This window comes from Geotrypetes seraphini, chromosome 8 (genome assembly GCF_902459505.1).
Source record: "Geotrypetes seraphini chromosome 8, aGeoSer1.1, whole genome shotgun sequence".
Taxonomy (NCBI): Eukaryota; Metazoa; Chordata; class Amphibia; order Gymnophiona; family Dermophiidae; genus Geotrypetes; species Geotrypetes seraphini.
In genome coordinates, this window is record NC_047091.1 from 222,417 (window position 1) to 240,264 (window position 17,848).

The 17,848-nt window shown below is 46.7% G+C and overlaps 1 protein-coding gene across 2 annotated transcripts in view; it reads left to right on the forward strand.

Moving 5' to 3' along the window:
- The window catches only part of ZDHHC24 (zinc finger DHHC-type containing 24), a 34,549-nt gene extending 17,239 nt beyond the window's left edge, over positions 1-17,310 (forward strand). For both annotated transcript variants that reach the window (XM_033954957.1, XM_033954958.1), the window contains exons 3-4: positions 1,696-1,973; positions 16,794-17,310. In XM_033954957.1, coding sequence (XP_033810848.1) covers positions 1,696-1,973; positions 16,794-17,107 — 592 coding nt within the window. In that variant the 3' untranslated portion in view covers positions 17,108-17,310. The remainder of the gene's footprint in view (positions 1-1,695; positions 1,974-16,793) is intronic.
- Positions 17,311-17,848: the final 538 nt, after the last annotated feature.

Here is a 17,848-nt window from a genome sequence, read left to right on the forward strand (position 1 = left end):
TGTGCAGAATTGCATGCTCTGTCCTGTATATGGCTATTCAGTTGAGGATGGGCTGGGGAGGACTTTGATGTCTGAGATTGTTTAGATCAGTGGTCTTAAACCCTTTGTAGGGCCACATTTTAGATTTGTAGGTACTTGGAGGAAAAATAAAAGCACAGAAAAATAAAGTCATTTTATTTTCAATATAAAGACTGAAATGTGTCAGTTCTGAGAAAGGAAATATGTTAAACTTTAAAAAATAGGGTACTTGGGAGGGCCACAGGAAAAATAGTTAATGTCTTATTAAAGAAATTACAATTTTGCACGAGGTTAAACTCTTTATAGTTTATCAATCTTTCCTTTAACTGTTAAAGAAAAGATTTATAAACTATAAACCTCATGCAAAATTGTAATTTCTTTAATGACATTAACTATTTTTTCTGTGGCCCTCCCAAGTACCCTATTTTTTAAAGTTTAACATATTTCCTTTCTCAGAACTGACACATTTCAGTCTTTATATTGAAAATAAAATGACTTTATTTTTCTGTGCTTTTGACTATGTTTCCAGGGCCTTCTTGTCCATTGACTGTTTTTCTCTCCGTCTTCACTTTCTGCCCTGCATCCATCTTTGGCATTAACTTAAAATTCAATTTTTCCATTTTTCTGCTTTCTTCTCAAAATCTACATTTCTATGTCTTCCCTTCCTATCTTTCTCCCCTTCCCTCCCTATTCCCATGGTCTGACATCTATCTCCTCCCCCCCCAGTATAACACTGCCCTCTGCAGTCCATCTCCCTTCCCGCCCCCCTCCCAGTCCAACATTTTTTTCTCTCTTTCTCCTGCATGCTTCTCCTCTGGTCCTCCTTCCCTCAACCAAACAACATCTCTCTCTCCCCCTCCCTCCATGAGTCCGAGTTTTCACTCTGCTCTCTCCCCTTCACCAGTGTAACATTTCTCTTTCCCTCCTTTCTGCCCTCCCCATCCATCTCGCCCTCTCCATGAGTCCAACACTTTCTGCCTCCTGCACTCTTTCTCTCTCTGTCCTTGCCTCTTCCCTCAGTGGCATCCCTCCTTCCCACCCCACAACCCAACATGCTCCCTCCCCCTCCTTTCCTTTCCCTCCCTTTCTGCCAGGTCCAGCAGCACCTCTTCTCCCTTCCTTTTACTCCCCCTCCCGTCATGCAGTACCCCTTCTCCTTTCCCTGCTCCCCCTGTCCAGCAGTACCCCTTCTCCCTTCCATGCTCCCATCTTCCCCTGTCCAGCAATACCTGTATTTTGCAGCTGTGATCTGTACGCGATCTCGCACATTGGGCAGGAAGAGAGGCATCAGCTGACTTGCAACTTCCTGCAGTCGTCGCGTATGCCGGGACTCCTGCCTTTGCGAATCTGCCGGATACATGAAGGTAGGAGTCCCAGCATATGTGACAGCAGCAGGAAGTTGCAAGTCAGTTGGCTCCGGATCCTCTCTTGCTGCCCAGCGTGCGAGATCGCATACAAGACCATGGGTCGCAAAATAGCACCTGGGGGGGCCACGAGTTTGAGACCGCTGGTTTAGATGGGCTGGAGTAAGCTTTGATGGAGACTCTAGTAGATGGAATCTAAGCACAGTACTGGGCAGTGCTCTGTGTTTCTGGCCCAGAAATATCTAAGAAAAGAGACAATTTAAAATCTTTCTTTGAGATCAATCTCTAAAACATATTCTTCCTTTTCTTGCAGATACTGTTACTCATGCCAGACACATGTTCCACCCCGCTGCCAGCACTGTTTCACTTGTGGTGTCTGTGTATTACGCCGAGACCACCACTGTGTGTTGCTGGGCCAATGTGTGGGTTTTCACAACCAGCGTTATTTTCTTTGCACCCTGTTATATGGCTGGGCTGGACTGCTTCATGCCACAATCCTGAATGCTGAAATTTTCTTGGGCATTCTGCATGAGGGTTTGAGCTTCCACACCGGCTTCCTGCTTATCATGCCATGGGTGATGCTCCTCACAGGTACAGTGTTGGTTGAATAGTGATTTGTGTGTCTAAGTACTTTGAAAATGGGCCTCTCTTTCTCCCTTGGGATGAGTTATTTTCTCAAAGACAAACAAGATGTTAAACCAGGGGTCAGCAACCTGCCGCTCACGAGCCACATGCAGCTCTCCAGGCCCTGACCCTTTAATCCCCCTCCCAACCCCACGATCCCTCCTGGGCCTTCCAAGATAACTGGTGATCCAGTGGGGATCTTCTTGGCAAGAGCACAGCCCTCTCGCTCCTGCCTCCTCACGGCTGCCTTAAATATTTTTTAAATAGCTGCCCTGACTTCTCACAACCGCTCGCAGCATTTTGCACCATTTTAGGAGGCAGGAGCGAGCGAAGGGGTTGTGCTCCTGTCACAAAGACTCCTGCTGGACCACCAGGTACCTCGGTAAGCCTGGGAGAGGGGGTAGAAATTGTAGGGTTGGGAGGGAGATTAAAGGATCAAGGCCTGGAGAGAGGAGAAAAGACAGAACCTTGGCTATGGGCAAGGAAGGGAGGGAGGGATGACAGATGGTTGGAGAGGAGAGAAGCTACACCTTGCCGCTCTTTGGAAATCTTGGGTCAAACATTTTGGATAAGTTGGTTCTTTGCTGTAAAAACATTGCCAACCCGTGTTAGACAGATGAGGTAATACCTTCTCAAAGAGCCCAGTCTAATAAGAATGTCAAAGCTTTCTAAGCATACATAACTTCATTTTCAAAAGCTTAAAAACCAGATACTGACCTTATGGCATCTACTTCATTGCAAATGGAGGTTTGCAGCTGCACATTGGTGACCTCATTGCGAGATCATCAAGGTGCACCTACAAGGTAGAATGCCACAATGTCTCTGACTGCCCTGTGATATGATAGCTTAGAGATCTGCTAAGCTATCATCACAGGGCAGTCAGAGGCACCTGCCTGGAAACTGCTATAACTCAATAAGTAAAAGCCCTGTGCTCCCCTTCCAGATGTCATAAGTTAAAATCCCAACCAGCTCCCCAGCACATATTTTAATTGTGGCATTCTACCTTGTAGGTGCACCTTGATGATCTCACAATGAGGTCACCATTGTGCAGCTGCAAACCTCCATTTGCAATGAAGTAGACGCAATGCTAAGGTCTGTATCTGGTTTTTTCTGTTTTTAAGCTTTTGCAAATGAAGTTATGTATGCAATCTATATATTTTTGTCATATGCTTTCTTTTCTTTCTAGAATGAGCTGCTTGGAGCACTGTTTAGTCAGAAAAGAGGGTAGCTTTTTAGCAAGAAAATTAAAGCTATGGTTTTCATGTGCTGTGATTCAGTTAATGGATCTTTTCCTCTAATTAGCAAATAACATTGCTGTTTGTCCACAAAAATAGAAGGTTTTGCATCTGTTTTATATCTGTTTTGATGTGCCCCGTTTATGTGGTGCATTATTAAATGTATTTTGAGCTTAATAAAGCAAATATAAAAACCCAGAGAGCTATTTAGTAGATCACATTAAGGATATCCAAACTGTACCTAAGTTCTGCAAGAACGTCCAAAGAGTGCCTAAGTTCCGTCCATAGAACTCAGGTCTATCTGAAGCCTAAACTGTGCTCAAAAGTAGACTTCCTTACTTTACAATTGCTATGCAGCTTGCTAGCTCACTCTGTAGCACACTGGTTAAACCTATACCCTTCCATCCTAATGTTGCTGGTTCGAATCCCAGTCACCCTGTCTGATAGAAGAGAAATAAATAAAAGCATTAAACAGATCCAACTCCTAGTATTACAATTATAATGAAAAACAGCATAAAATAGCCATTCTAATAACATAATAATAAAATATTATAACATTAAGGACATTGTTTGGATGTCTAAATCTCACCTAAAACCTGATTCTCTAAAGGACGCCTAAAAAGTTAGATGCCTAAACAGTGCTGAACTCTGCTGAGCACGATTCTATAAAGGATACCTAAATGGCGCCTAACTTTAGACGCATATTGCAGAGTCAGGGTCAAAGTCTCCCCCAGCATACCCACAAAAGCACCACCCAGCCAAGCCAGGTCCACTGCGCCATCAAAAACTGTCCTTAAACAGAGAATACTAAGTCAAGGTGGAGGAGAGGTAGATGTCGGTATAGTTTTCACAAACTCCTTAGCTGCCTCCACCGTATCAAAAAACTGGGGTTGTCCTTCAATGACGATCCTCAGCCTCGCAGGGTACAATAATGCACAGGAGGTTTTCCGGGCATGCAGTTCCGAGCACAAAGGTACAAATACCTTCCGCTGACCAGGTTACAACTTGCTTCGCCGGGACAGAGAAGGCAGATTGGGAGGAGGTGTAGCATTATATACTAAAGATGACATTAAGGTCACAAGAATCTCAGATGTCCAATACACTGGAGAATCCCTTTGGGTTAATTTGGCCAGAGGGAAGGACAAATGCTTGTATCTTGGCGTAATTTACAGACCCCCAAGACAACAGGTTGACCTGGATATGGAAATAATCGGGGATATAGAAAATATCACCTTGCGTGGGGACACAGTATTGTTAGGTGACTTCAACATGCCTGATGTGGATTGGGATACACTAACCTCCGATTCTGGCAGCAACAGGAGGCTATTAAACTCTATGAAGGGAGCTGGTCTGAAGTAACTGGTGTTGGACCCAACAAGGGATCAGGCAATACTGGACCTATTACTTACCAACGGAGAAAGTGTCACAGAGGTCTCGGTGGGCGACACATTGGCCTCCAGTGACCACAACATGGTATGGTTCAATCTTAGGAAAGGTTTCACTAAATCTAACACGCTGACCAAGGTCCTCAAATTCAAGGACACAAACTTCCAAGACATGGGTTCCTTTGTTCACCAGGTGCTACAAAGCCAAGCAAAAACCGATAGCGTGGAAGAAATGTGGTCGACTTTAAAAGCCACCATACAAGAAGCGACAAACCGCTATGTTAAATTAGTAAGTAAGCGGCGAATAAACAACAAGCCGCAATGGTTCACTGCGGAGATCTCAGACCTCATCAAGGAGAAGAAAAAAGCATTCATCTCTTACAAACAATCGGGGAAACAGGACTCTAGAGCAGACTACCTGACCAAGTCAAAAGCAGTCAAAACATCAGTCAGGGAGGCTAAATTCCACATGGAGGAGTCTCTGGCAAAGAACATCCAGAAGAGAGATAAATCCTTCTTCAGGTATATCAGTGATAGAAGTAAAAACTCTGGCGGGATTGTACATCTTAGGAAACCAAATGGAGACTATGTGGAAAAGGATTCCGAAAAAGCCCAGCTATTAAATGAATACTTCAGCTCAGTCTTCACCCGTGAAGCGCCGGGGCTTGGCCCTCAACTACAGACAAGGGCTGACTCAGTTGACCCGTTTAGTAACTTTGAATTTACGCCCAGCAGTGTCTACGATGAGCTGTCAAAACTCAAGATTAACAAGGCATTGGGGCCTGACAACCTACACCCCAGGGTGCTTAGGGAGTTGAGTGATGTCTTGGCAGAGCCACTGTCGGCACTCTTCAACCTCTCCCTTAGTACAGGAAGCGTCCCGTTGGACTGGAGGATGGCTAACGTCATTCCACTCCACAAGAAAGGCTCAAAGATGGAGACAGCAAACTACAGAGCAGTGAGTCTAACATCAATAGTGAGCAAACTTATGGAAACTCTGATCAAACGACAATTGGATAAGATCCTGGATGAGGAAAATCTACGGGACCACCGTCAACATGGATTTACTAAGGGGAGATCATGTCAATCCAACCTGATCAGCTTCTTTGACTGGGTGACGGGGAAGCTGGATGTTGGGGAGTCCCTGGACATCGTGTACCTGGACTTTAGCAAAGCATTCGATAGCGTACCACACCGCAGGTTGCTGAGCAAGATGAGTTCTATAGGAACTGGCTTGGTGGTAGGCTTCAAAGGGTAGTGGTGAACGGCACCCCCTCAGAAATGACAGAGGTGATCAGTGGAGTGCCACAGGGTTTGGTCTTGGGACCGACCCTATTCAACATCTTTATAAGAGACTTGGCAGAAGGGCTTTGAGGTAAAATAGCATTATTCGCCAATGACACCAAACTAAGTAATGTAGTGGGAAAATGCACAATGGACGAAGATTCAATGCCCGACAACATGATGCACGACCTACTCCTACTGGAGCGCTGGTCTAGGACCTGGCAACTCAGCTTCAATGCCAAAAAATGCAAAGTCATGCACCTAGGCAACCATAATCCATACAAGACTTATACTCTTAATGGTGAGATCCTAACAAGAACGGTAGCAGAATGGGACTTGGGGGTGATCGTCAGTGAGGACATGAAGGCTGCCAGTCAGGTAGAGCAGACCTCATCCAAGGCAAGACAGATCCTAGGTTGCATACGCAGGGGTTTCGTCAGCCGTAAGCCGGAAGTCATTATGCTATTGTATAGATCCATGGTGAGGTCCCACCTGGAATACTGTGTGCAATTCTGGAGACCACATTATCGCAAAGATGTGCTGAGATTGGAGTCGGTTCAGAGATTGGCCACCCGGATGGTCTCGGGACTCAAAGATCTCCCGTACGAAGAAAGGTTAGACAAACTGCAGCTATACTCGCTTGAGGAGCGCAGAGAGAGGGGGGACATGATCGAGACGTTCAAGTATCTCACGGGCCGCATCGAAGCGGAAGAAGATATCTTCCTTTTCAAGGGACCCACGGCAACAAGAGGGCATCCGTGGAAAATCAGAGGCAGGAAACTACGAGGTGACACCAGGAAATTCTTTTTCACTGAAAGGGTGGTTGATCGCTGGAATAGTCTTCCACTGCAGGTGATAGAGGCCAGCAGCGTGCCTGATTTTAAGGCCAAATGGGATCGACACGTGGGCTCTATTCACTAGGCAAAGGTAGGGGAAGGTCATTAGGGTGGACAGACTAGATGGGCCGTGGCCCTTATCTGCCTTCTATTTCTATGTTTCTATGACCAGCGACCAATATAGAATAATCTTGAAAACATAGAATTTTATGATTCTGATATTCCAGCACTCTGCCTTTTCATAAAGCTTGTGAAGAAAGTTAAGCACTCGAACAATCACCACTCTCAGACGAGCCTGGCCATCTCTCCGCGGGCCCAACATGTGTGTCAGTTCCAACTTCACCAGACCCAGATTAGCCTCCGGCGGCAGAATCTGATCAAACCAAACTTCAACTAGTTCCCGGAGCTCCAGATCACAGACTGACTCCGGTATACCTATCAAGCGCAGATTATTTCTGCGAGATCTGTTCTCGAGGTCATCCCATTTCTGCTCTATGGAGGCAATCCGTTGTTGAAGGTTCCGCTGGTCTGATACTGTGAAATCCATAGTTTCCAGGCCCTCCGTTCATGCCAAGTGTGCATCCATTTCTAAACCGATCTAGTCTAAGTGCTCATGAGCGGAGTCAATTTTATCTTGCATCTACTGTAGTTTTTTTGTCTAGGCGGGCATCCTCCACAGCCACCCGAACTTACGACACAATTTCTGAAGTCCACACAGAACTGATGGAAGGGCTGGGAGGCAAGGATATGGCAATACTTGAGAGGGTCCAGAGGAGAGCGACACGAATGATTAAGGGCATGGAAAACCTTTCATACACTGAAAGATTGGAGAAGCTGGAGCTCTTCTCCCTGGAAAAGCGGAGACTCAGAGGAGACATGATAGAGACCTACAAGATCATGAAGGGCATAGAGAAAGTGGAGAGAGACAGATTCTTCAAACTTTCAAAACATAAAAGAACAAGAGGGTACTCGGAAAAATTAGAAGGGGATAGATTCAAAACAAATGCTAGGAAGTTTTTCTTTACTCAGCGGGTGGTGGACACCTGGAATGCGCTTCCAGAGGATGTAATAGGGCAGAGTACGGTACTGGGGTTTAAGAAAGGATTGGACAATTTCCTGTTGGAAAAGGGGATAGAGGGGTATAGATAGAGGATTATTACGCAGGTTCTGGACCTGTTGGGCCGCCGCGTGAGCGGACTGCTGGGCACGATGGACCTCAGGTCTGACCCGGCAGAGGCATTGCTTATGTGCTTATGTGCTTATGCTCCACCATCTTGGTGTCTCCACCATGTGTCTGCTCTTTCTCCCTTTTCGTTGGTTTAGACGCCATTGGTGTATTATGTGTGAAGAGTATGTATCGGCTGTCTAAGAGCTGCAGATGATCGCCAAACAGTGAGTGAAGCGGAGAAGACTAGGGCTCGGCCGCCACGAGGTGCATACATGCTCGGCGACAATCAGCACCTGACTTCAGAAGTACTAGTCCCTGCGGTGTCAAGAGCTCTACTGAGCTACTCAAAAAGATACCAAATTCTGTAAAACAATAAAAGAGGAGCCCAATCCTGAATTTAAAAGTGCAAAATTGGGAAACGGAGGAGCCGAGCAGATCAGCCTCTGCTCCTACTCACGGCAACACATGATCCCCCTAATTACTTTAAACAAAGGGGTCCTTTTACTTAGATTACCGCAATGTCAAAGAGTTTATCATAGGGTGCACTGAGGCATTCTGTGGTATGTTTCAAAATGTGCACACACTACACATGCACTAATTTTATTTTATTTTTTTGCTGAGGGGGCATGTCTAGGGGCAATGCTAATTGGCATATCAGCATTGCCACATGCAACCGATTAGTTCAGAATTAGCAAGTGAGCACTAATTTTTGTTATTGGCCACAAACTAACATTTAGCTCATGACCATTAATTCAGACATTGGAAAATCAGTCATTTTACAACTGCTACCGTATATAAATAGCCTTAGCGCATGAGAATGACCCATGTAAGGTGGATGGGGAAAGGGAAAGAAGGTACCAAGCCTCGAGGCAAAGCAAAACCAACAAAGAGAAGCATTGGAGATGTCAAATCCAACCTGTGGTCTTTATTTACAGTTTGTATCAAAGTTTTATAACAAGTCTTAAAACAAGCAAAGTTCCAAAAGACAAAGGGCTCCTTTTACAAAGTATTTTTAACGCACGCACCGGATTAGCGCGCACTAGCCGAAAATCTAACGCCTGCTCAAAAGGTGGCAGCTAGCGTACACGGCAATTTAGCAAGTGCTATTCCGCGCGTTAAGGTCCTAGCATGCCTTTGTAAAAGGAGCCCAAAGTCCTGACTAGGATCCAAGTTTCGGCGATACCATCGCCTTCCTCAGGGGACTGTTATGAACTGAAAAATATATGAACATTGAAACAAATAACATCTGAGCAATTAACTATTACGACAAGAATATGAATAAACCAAATGATTAGTACATTTTTACATATACAATCAAATGTAAAAACGCATCAAGCAAAGAAAAAAATGAAGACTGTAAGAAGGATAAAAAGACACAAGTGATTAAAAGAGCAAAAAGAACTTGAATTGATGTAGATTGCTCTGTACAATAAGGGGATCATAATAAAAAATTTAGAAAAAGTCTAAAAAGGGCCTAAATGGGTACTTGGACGATCCAAAAACCTGATCGTCCAAGTACCCATAACCAAAGCTGGTTTTAGACGTATCTAGAACCAGCTTAGGCCTTTCCCCTGCCTCTAAACGCATAGAGCGGAAAGAAGCATTTTTAGAAGAGGGGAAAGGGCAGGAGGTGGGCCAACCTTTAAATTCAAGCTGCGGGAACCAGCCATCACCGCTGCAGAGACCCCACCGACTCGATCCTGCCAGGCGTGCGAGTTCCGCTCCGCGCCCCCCCGCCCCCCCCCCCGCAGCCAGCCGGGAGAGAGAACTGTTTTCTTTAAATTCAAGCAGCTTGAATGGCACGTGGTCGTTTGGCGCACCGGTTAAAGCGCACGGCAAAGGCACGTGTGCCTTAGCACGCACCTTTGCGAAGTGACACTGCGAAGAGACACAAAAAACGCTAATCAAGAAAACACGCACTACTCCAGCAGCCACCTCTCCAGCCCGCACAGAGCCCTCAAGAGATCATTGCCGTAGTTCCAGTCCAGCAGGGTTAAGAGGTAAGGAGCCGCCTTTCTCCTCTTCTCCCCCCAGACTCCTCCGCAAGAAGCCACATCAGACTCTAACTCTACTATCTCACTAGCCCTACAATCCCATTCCAGTAGGGTTGAAAGGAAGGGAGCCGCCTCTCCCCCCCATCACCTCCCTACTTCACGTCAGCAGCAACAACAGGCCACAACCCTACCAGGCCCAACAACCCAACATCCTCTCCATTACTTAACCCTTCCTCCTACGTCTAAGCACCTCCAGCCCTCTTCGATCACTCGCCTAATATAGCTCTTGCCCTCCGGAGCCTCCATCTAATGACCAGCTCTCAGGCTGAGGCAGAACTCCCTCCCTCACACAAAAACACTATGGCAACACGCACAACTAAACTCATGCATGTCCTCTTATTGCTCTTCGTGCTCTTAACAAACTGGAAAACAGCAGGTTATCACATATCCCCAATTCCAATTGTGACAGCAACCTACAGACAGGTCCATCCATCCAGGAAACTCCATTCTCCCAGAAATCTGATAGACTGCCCATTGGCTACCCATGAAAGCATCCCACCCATATGGGGAAAAAGACCACCTCCCAAGGCAAGGACGACAGCTCACAAAACCTCTCCTTCACCAAGAAACCTCCTCCACCCAAAGTGTATCTCCAATCCTCACACAAAGTACACCTCAATATCATGTGCTTACATGAACATAAGATCGATTGGCCCAAAGGCAGACCTAATAAAGGATTGGATAGTTAAAGAACAGCTAAGCTGCCTATTCCTAGCCGAAACCTGGCTTACCTCCGACTCAGACCCATGCATAACTGAATTCTGTCCCAGGGGATACAAACTAGAAATAGTCTGTCGAGAAAAAAAGCGAGGGGGAGGACTGGCCATACTAGTAAAAAACAACCTTAACATAAAAGTACTAGACAAACACTCCACCCCCCCACCTGGATCTTCTAGCCTGCCAACTTTCCAGTGACTCACTCAAAGGCACCATGACCTGCCTTCTCTGCTACATAACACCCGGCAGCTACATCACTTAATGTTTAAGAGCCAACCCAGATCGTGGGGCTATCCGGAGATAGGAACCTGGTGGAGATGACACCTGGATATCCGTCATCACTAGGGCCCTACTCTTAGTGGGGATAGACTGCTCTTGTGCCGCGTAGAGGTCGTATCCAGCTGCCTTAGCATAGGCCCGGGTGGGTGCTATGGCTCTATCTGAAAGCGGGGCCCAGCGAATAGTCGGACTCCAGCTCTTTTGTCTCGGCGCCCTAGGTCGACGCCCTCTCCTCGGTGAGGCAGTTATTCTCCCTTCTACCAGGCTTCTTAACACATATTTCTCCGGGCCCCCCTTTCCTTCAGGAGCCCCTGTCCGAGCCTGGGTTAGCCAGTCTCTGCCCAGGATTAACGGGTAGGGAGCAGATTCTAAGACTGCTACAGGTATGTGGGTTCTCTCCCTCCCGTACTCTATAGTCATGGGCGTAAGAGGATATTCCCTGGATTCCCCATGAATGCAGGTAATGGGAACCTTCTCAGCCCCCAAGCTCTGGTCCTTTCCTAGCTCGGCCCAAAGCTGCCCTGCCTTCCCACACCGGTAACATCGGAGTGTCTCTTTCTGTAAGGGCTTTTTGGGCCTGGCATATTCAGAGGTCTTGTGAGGTTGGACTTGACCTTTGACTGCCTTCCCTTTGTCCAGGCTCTGTGCAGAGGCTGCCCGCTCTTCTTCGCAAGCGTCCTGGGCATCCAAATAAGCCTCTGCGACCTCCAGAGTCTGAGCAAGGGTTTTGCAACCTTGTCTCCGGACCCAGCCCCGTAAGTTTTTCGGGACTGACTCCAGAAACTGTTCCCTTACTATCTCCAAAAATAGAGCTCTGGGGTCTCCTAGCCATGAGTGTAACCATCTTTCAGCTAATTTAGACAATTTTTGCACTAAGGCCTTGGGTCTCTCTTTTTCCTGCATTACAGTGGACCTAAAGTTTTGCCTGTAATGCTCGGGAGTAAACCCTAAGTACTCTAAAATGTGATTTTTAACTGCCTGGTAGTTGTTAGCTAGCTCTGGGTTTAGTGTTTGGAATGCAGCTAGTGTTTCTCCAGCCAGACAAGGCAGAAGCCTGACAGCCCACTGTCCCTGCGGCCAACCAGCTGCAGTAGCCACCCTCTCAAACGCACACAAAAATTCATTGGGTGCGTCTGCCGGGGTTATCTTGCATAGATTCATCATAGCAAGTGGGTTAGCTGCTACTGCTGGTTGTTGAGGGTAACTCAGTCCAGATTACCTGACTGTGGCGGGCGTAGGTTTTTGTAAAAGCTGTGTCAGTACCTCTGTTGGCTCGCATATAGCTATCAGCATTTCGTCATGCTACCGCCTTGACTGTTCCTGAAAACGATACCATAAGTCCTGGTTAGTCTTGAGGACAGCCTGCAGGTCCTCGCTGTGTTTCTGTCTTTCCCCGGCCAGGAACGCCATCAGCTGCTGCTGGTCCATCTTCCTTCCGGGTCTGGAACAGAAACAAAAAAAAACAAAACCAAGTGCGGTACCGCCAGACAGCTTAGCTATCTCCCCTCACCAGCCCCTTAGCTCGGGTACTCTTACCGACGGTACTGGTGAGTCTGCGCCTTGTATTATAAGCCTCCTTGGCCCCCAGTTGTTCAGTCTGCGTTTCTGTCCTCTCTGGAACTCGGTTCGGCACTTGTCGGTCTCCTTGTAGGACAGCTCACAGCAAGTACGTCCCGGTTCCTACGGTTCCAGCTCCAGCCGACTTCCCCAAATCTTCCGGATGTACTCTCCAGCTGACTTGGTTCTCTCACCGGCCACCTGCTGAAGAGTCCTGGAACACTCTTCGATCCGGAACAGGAATCAACAAAACAAACTAAAAAAAAAAACCAAAAGCCAAAACTTTTTTTTTTTTTTAAAGTTCACCAAAATGTCCAGCAGGAGGCAGTATATCCCACTTCTGACACCACTTGTGGCAAGGCCAGTGCCGGGTTTAGACTTAGGCCCTGTTCACTGCTCAGCCACGGCCGACCTACCCGTGCCTTCAAAATAAGTTGAAGGTCCTGCTGGCTTAAGAATATAAAAAAACAATAATTGGTCAGAATTAATAAAGTTTTTTTTTTCAAAGAGTGTCTCACTTTATTGGCCTTGAAATACTTCATCCATGGTAAATTTTCCAGTTCAAAGCAATATGCAAAATAAACTAGGGCTTTCAAAAATATAGCCCTCACTTTCCTGGCAGGTACAAACAGGTAAGTCCCAAGCAGTACCTAATAGCTCAGCTTCAATAGTCCCAATATCTGAGCAGGTAAAGAAAAACAACATACAGCTATCCTAATTGTCCAGATTTGCAAAAGTCTTTCCAAAAGGTTGCACCTAGGCTTGAGAGCAATGTTGCAGAGGCCTGGTTTGTAACAGGCCTGCCCAACCAGCTAAGCACACTGGTGGGGGAAGGGAGTAGCTGAATCCACCTTATATCAGCTTTTAAACAGTTTGCCAAAAATTGGCCCCACAATCCCAACCCGAGGATGGTTGGTGGATTCTCCCCGCTACTGTTCCTTCACTCAAATCAGCAATACAAGTCCCACACAAACCGCAAAATGCAAAACTTAAAAATTGCCAAACGAAATATACTTGGCTTTAAAGGCCAGACACAAAAACAGGCACCCTTGTAGCCGTGAGCTCAGCACTGCTCACTTGGCTGTACACTGGGGCTTGCAGGCATTCCAAAACAAAAAATCTCCAAACTTTCAAACACAGAAAAAAGTAGTTATTGCACTTAACTTTCATCCATAACTGTGTCCTCAGGTTCCAAGGCAGTATCCATAAACTCCATGGGTTCAGTGCTGGCTGTTTGGCTGGCTTCAGGGACAGGAGCTTGGCTTTGGGCAGCTTCAGGAGACCGGTCCTGAGAGGATCCTTCCTGGTCAGAGCCAGGATAGACTGACTTAGTCTTCCTTAGTGCAGCCTCTAAAGCGTGCAGCTGACCACGCCCTAACCTCTAAGGGGGAAGGGCAGCTTGCTGGCTGCACTGGGTTTTCCTTGGGGCCTTAATTAGTCCTTGCAGCTGTGCTTTACCTGGCCTAGGAGCTTGTTTCCTAGGCTGTTCCTTTAGGTGACACCCCTCCTGCTGCTCTGGGCTATTCTCACATTTTTCCTGCCCTCCCCAGGGCTCAGGAACTTGGTGTCTCAATTCAAACTCTGCTCCTAGCTGTGAACTAGAGTTTGCCCTGTCACATTGGTTAGCCCTTTTTATGATAAGGCTAGGGTTAGGAGAAGACTTGCCTGGAACAAGCTTAGCTTTAAGGCTAGGGTTGTGACAAGATGTAATCCGCCAAGAACTGCAAGGTACAGGCGGAATAGAAGTCAGTAATGTAATACAATGTAATGTAACCTAGACATAGTCGTACAGCAGGTACAACCAAAAACAGGCTGCTAGTCAGCACTTATACGTTTTGACTTAGACCAAGTCAAAACAGGTATAAGTGCTGAAAAAGGGGCCAATGAGTTCAGCGGCCCCGGCAACCTGCCCACCCCCCACTGCAACCATCGCGGCAGGAGAGATGGCTCATTTCTCCTGCCGTGACGGCGATCGGCCACCCCCCTACCCTGAACCACAGCACTTCAGGTTGAGGATCGCGATCCTCACCCCAAAGTGCCGCAGTTTGGGGGGGGTGACCGATCACCGTCACTGCAGGAGAGATGATCAGTCTCTCTTACCACGATCCACCCCTACCCCCGACAATATTGGGCCAGGAGGGAGCCCAAGTCCTCCTGGCCCTGGCGACCCCCCCCCCGCTAGTTGTTCGGGCCAGGAGGGAGCCCAAACCCTCCTGACCACGGTGACCCCCTACCCCCACCCCGCACTATATTACGGGCAGGAGGGATCCCAGGCCCTCCTGCCCTCGACGTAAACCCCCCTCCCCCCATCGACCGCCCCCCCCAAGAACCTCCGAACCCCCTGGCCGACCCCCACGACACCCCCACCCCCCTTCCCCGTACCTTTCTGTAGTTGGCCGGACCGGAGCCAAACCCGCCTGTCCGGCAGGCAGCCAACGACGGAATGAGGCCGGATTGGCCCATCCGTCTCAAAGCTCCGCCTACTGGTGGGACCTAAGGCTCCCGGGTCTATTCTGATTGGCCCAGGCGCCTTAGGCCCCACCAGTAGGCGGAGCTTTGAGACGGATGGGCCAATCCGGCCTCATTCTGTCGTTGGCTGCCTGCCGGACAGGCGGGTTTGGCTCCCGTCTGTCCGGCCAACTACAGAAAGGTACGGGGAAGGGGGGTGGGGGGGTCGTGGGGGTCGGCCAGGGGGGGCGCGGGTCGGCTGGGGGGGCGGTCGGAGGGTCTTGGGGGGGGCGGTCGATGGGGGGAGATAGATAGCAAGTACGGCCGGTGAGATCACAAGCCTCCTATGTCACCGCGCGTCATTGTGATGGAACGCATCGGCGTGCAGTGATGACAGCGCGGTGCGGGCCACATTGCAAGGCCTGGCGGGCCGGATTTGGCCCGCGTGCCTTGTGTTTGACACATGTGTGCTAGAGCCTTATTTGCACACGTATTTTTTTATAACAAGGATTATTTTAAACCATCTGTGGTACAAAACGGAATTGACTGTGCTCCAGCATTTAGTACAGAGCTTCAAATTTTCCATAGCTGTGTATGGACAATTTGAGTAAATGCCTTTATGTGGACTGATCTTTTTCATTCAACTATGTGATTTTGTAAGACTCCTGAGGCAGGCCATCTCGGCCGAAACATATACATGTCGAGTCATTGAGTTACTTTTTTGATGAAATAAAGGATCGTTGTGAAATACATCTGAGTCCACCAGTCTATTTTGGACATTTCCACTCCTTTCCTTGCGTTCGTGGATTTGGCTCTCCTGTGTTGTACTACCTTATTCTCTTCTTCTCCAACTTTAATTTTGTTTTCATGAATTTTGAGTTATGAAAATGTTTTATTCTTTGTTTTCAATAAAGACATTAAATATATATATATATTTTTGTGTGTACATTTCTACAAGCTGCAGCTTTATGAGATCCTTCTAAAATGAGATGTGGCCTTGTGAGTATAAAAATAAATGTTCTTACCTCTGCTCAAACTATTTACTTTAGAAAAAAGAGTACTGATATTAGGGGAAATTCTATCAAATATAACATGACAATAGAGATGAGGATTTGTTTGTTTTTAAAATGGAAGGAAGACACTGGTCATCTGCTATTCTATTGTCCCTTGATACTTAAATTTTCGAGATCAATATGGGGTCAAATCAATATGGTATTGGAAGTTTCACTGTCATTGTCATCTGACATTGTGTTGTTTGGAACTCTAAAATTTTAATACCCAAGGGTCCAATTGATACAAATAAGAATAGATTACTTCTTATCATGACAGGAGTTGCTATGCAGTTAATCACGAAAAATTGGGATAGGCTAAATTATAACTTTTGGTGGGAAACCTTATGCCAAGTTTATAAGTTTGAACGTATGAATTTGTTACAATTGGGACACTATAATAAATTTAAAGAGGTTTGGGATCCATTAACAAAATTTTGTACCAATGTTGGTTAATCTGTTGCACTTTGTGTTGGCTGTTAAAATGAATTAAGAATTGGAAAAAAAATGGAAGGAAGATGGGGGGTTTTCTATATTATAAAGGGATAATAGATTTTAACACTGCTGTTTTAACTCAAATGACCATAAAAGTTTTCCTTTGGCACAAAATTAGGAGGGAGAAGGAGAGGTCAATGGCAAAATGCTTCACAAACTCATTTCAAACATAAGTCTGATAAATTTATTAGTGGGATAAGAATGTGATCGTAAGAGTTATATGCTAGGGAGACAAGTTCCATTGCTTCTAAGATTTCTTCTTTCTTTCTTTTTTTGGCAGGTCAGGTCAGTGTCTCAGCCTTCATCTTTGCCTTTGTGGCAGATACGTGTGTGATGGGCTTCCTCTTCTGCACTGCTTTCCTGTTTTTTCACTCATTCCTGCTCTTCCGAGGCACCACTTCCCGGGAGTGGTTTGCTGGGGATCGCCGATATGACTTAGGCTGTTGGTGGCACAATGTACAAGAAGCATTGGGGAGCCAGTGGTACCTGGTTTGGCTTTGGCCACTAATATCTTCACCCTTGCCAGGTGATGGCATTCACTTCGAAATGCGAACAACAGAAGAACACCCCCTGCTGAGGATAGCTGATCTCTGAATTTCAACACTGCAATCTACTAGATATTAGGAGAGGGAAGTTGTAATATAGGCACTGTAATACAGTCAATCAAGTATTTTCATATCACGTCAAATATTGAACAAATGTAAAGTTTATTAGGATGGAACAATCTAATCAGATTATATTATACAATTTCTTGCCCACTGGCTCTCACAAAGAAATACATTCATATTTTGGTCTGCTTTTTGTCTTGATTAAATCATCCCACACATTCAAACAGGTCTATGACAATTTGTAGGATGAAATTAGTAGGATGACAATAGATAGGATGTGACAATTGGTAGGAAAACAGGAGAGAATAAATGATTCAGCATTAAGGAAGCATTACCCCCTTTGCCCCCCTAGTTTAGCATTGCCCTCCCTCACCCCTCAGTGAGCCTGACCCCCCCACACCTGGGCTTGCTATCAGCTGATCATGGCAGGGAGTAGCTGATCAGGGATTCCCCTGCTGCAATCAGCTGAACTGGCAGGGAGAGTCCTGATTCCTCCCTCACTCCCATCCACTCATCCCCCTCACCCCTCTATAAATTCACCCCTCTATACACTACCCTGTAACTTTGCATTAAAAAATCAGCAGGAGGGATACCCATTCCCTCCAGCCAAAAGGGCCACTTTGTCAAAATGCGGGCCCTTCCCCCTCCTAGTGCATCTTGGGATGCATTGGGAGGGACCTAAGGCCTTGATTGGCTCTGGCATCTAAGGCCTCTCCCAGTGCATCCT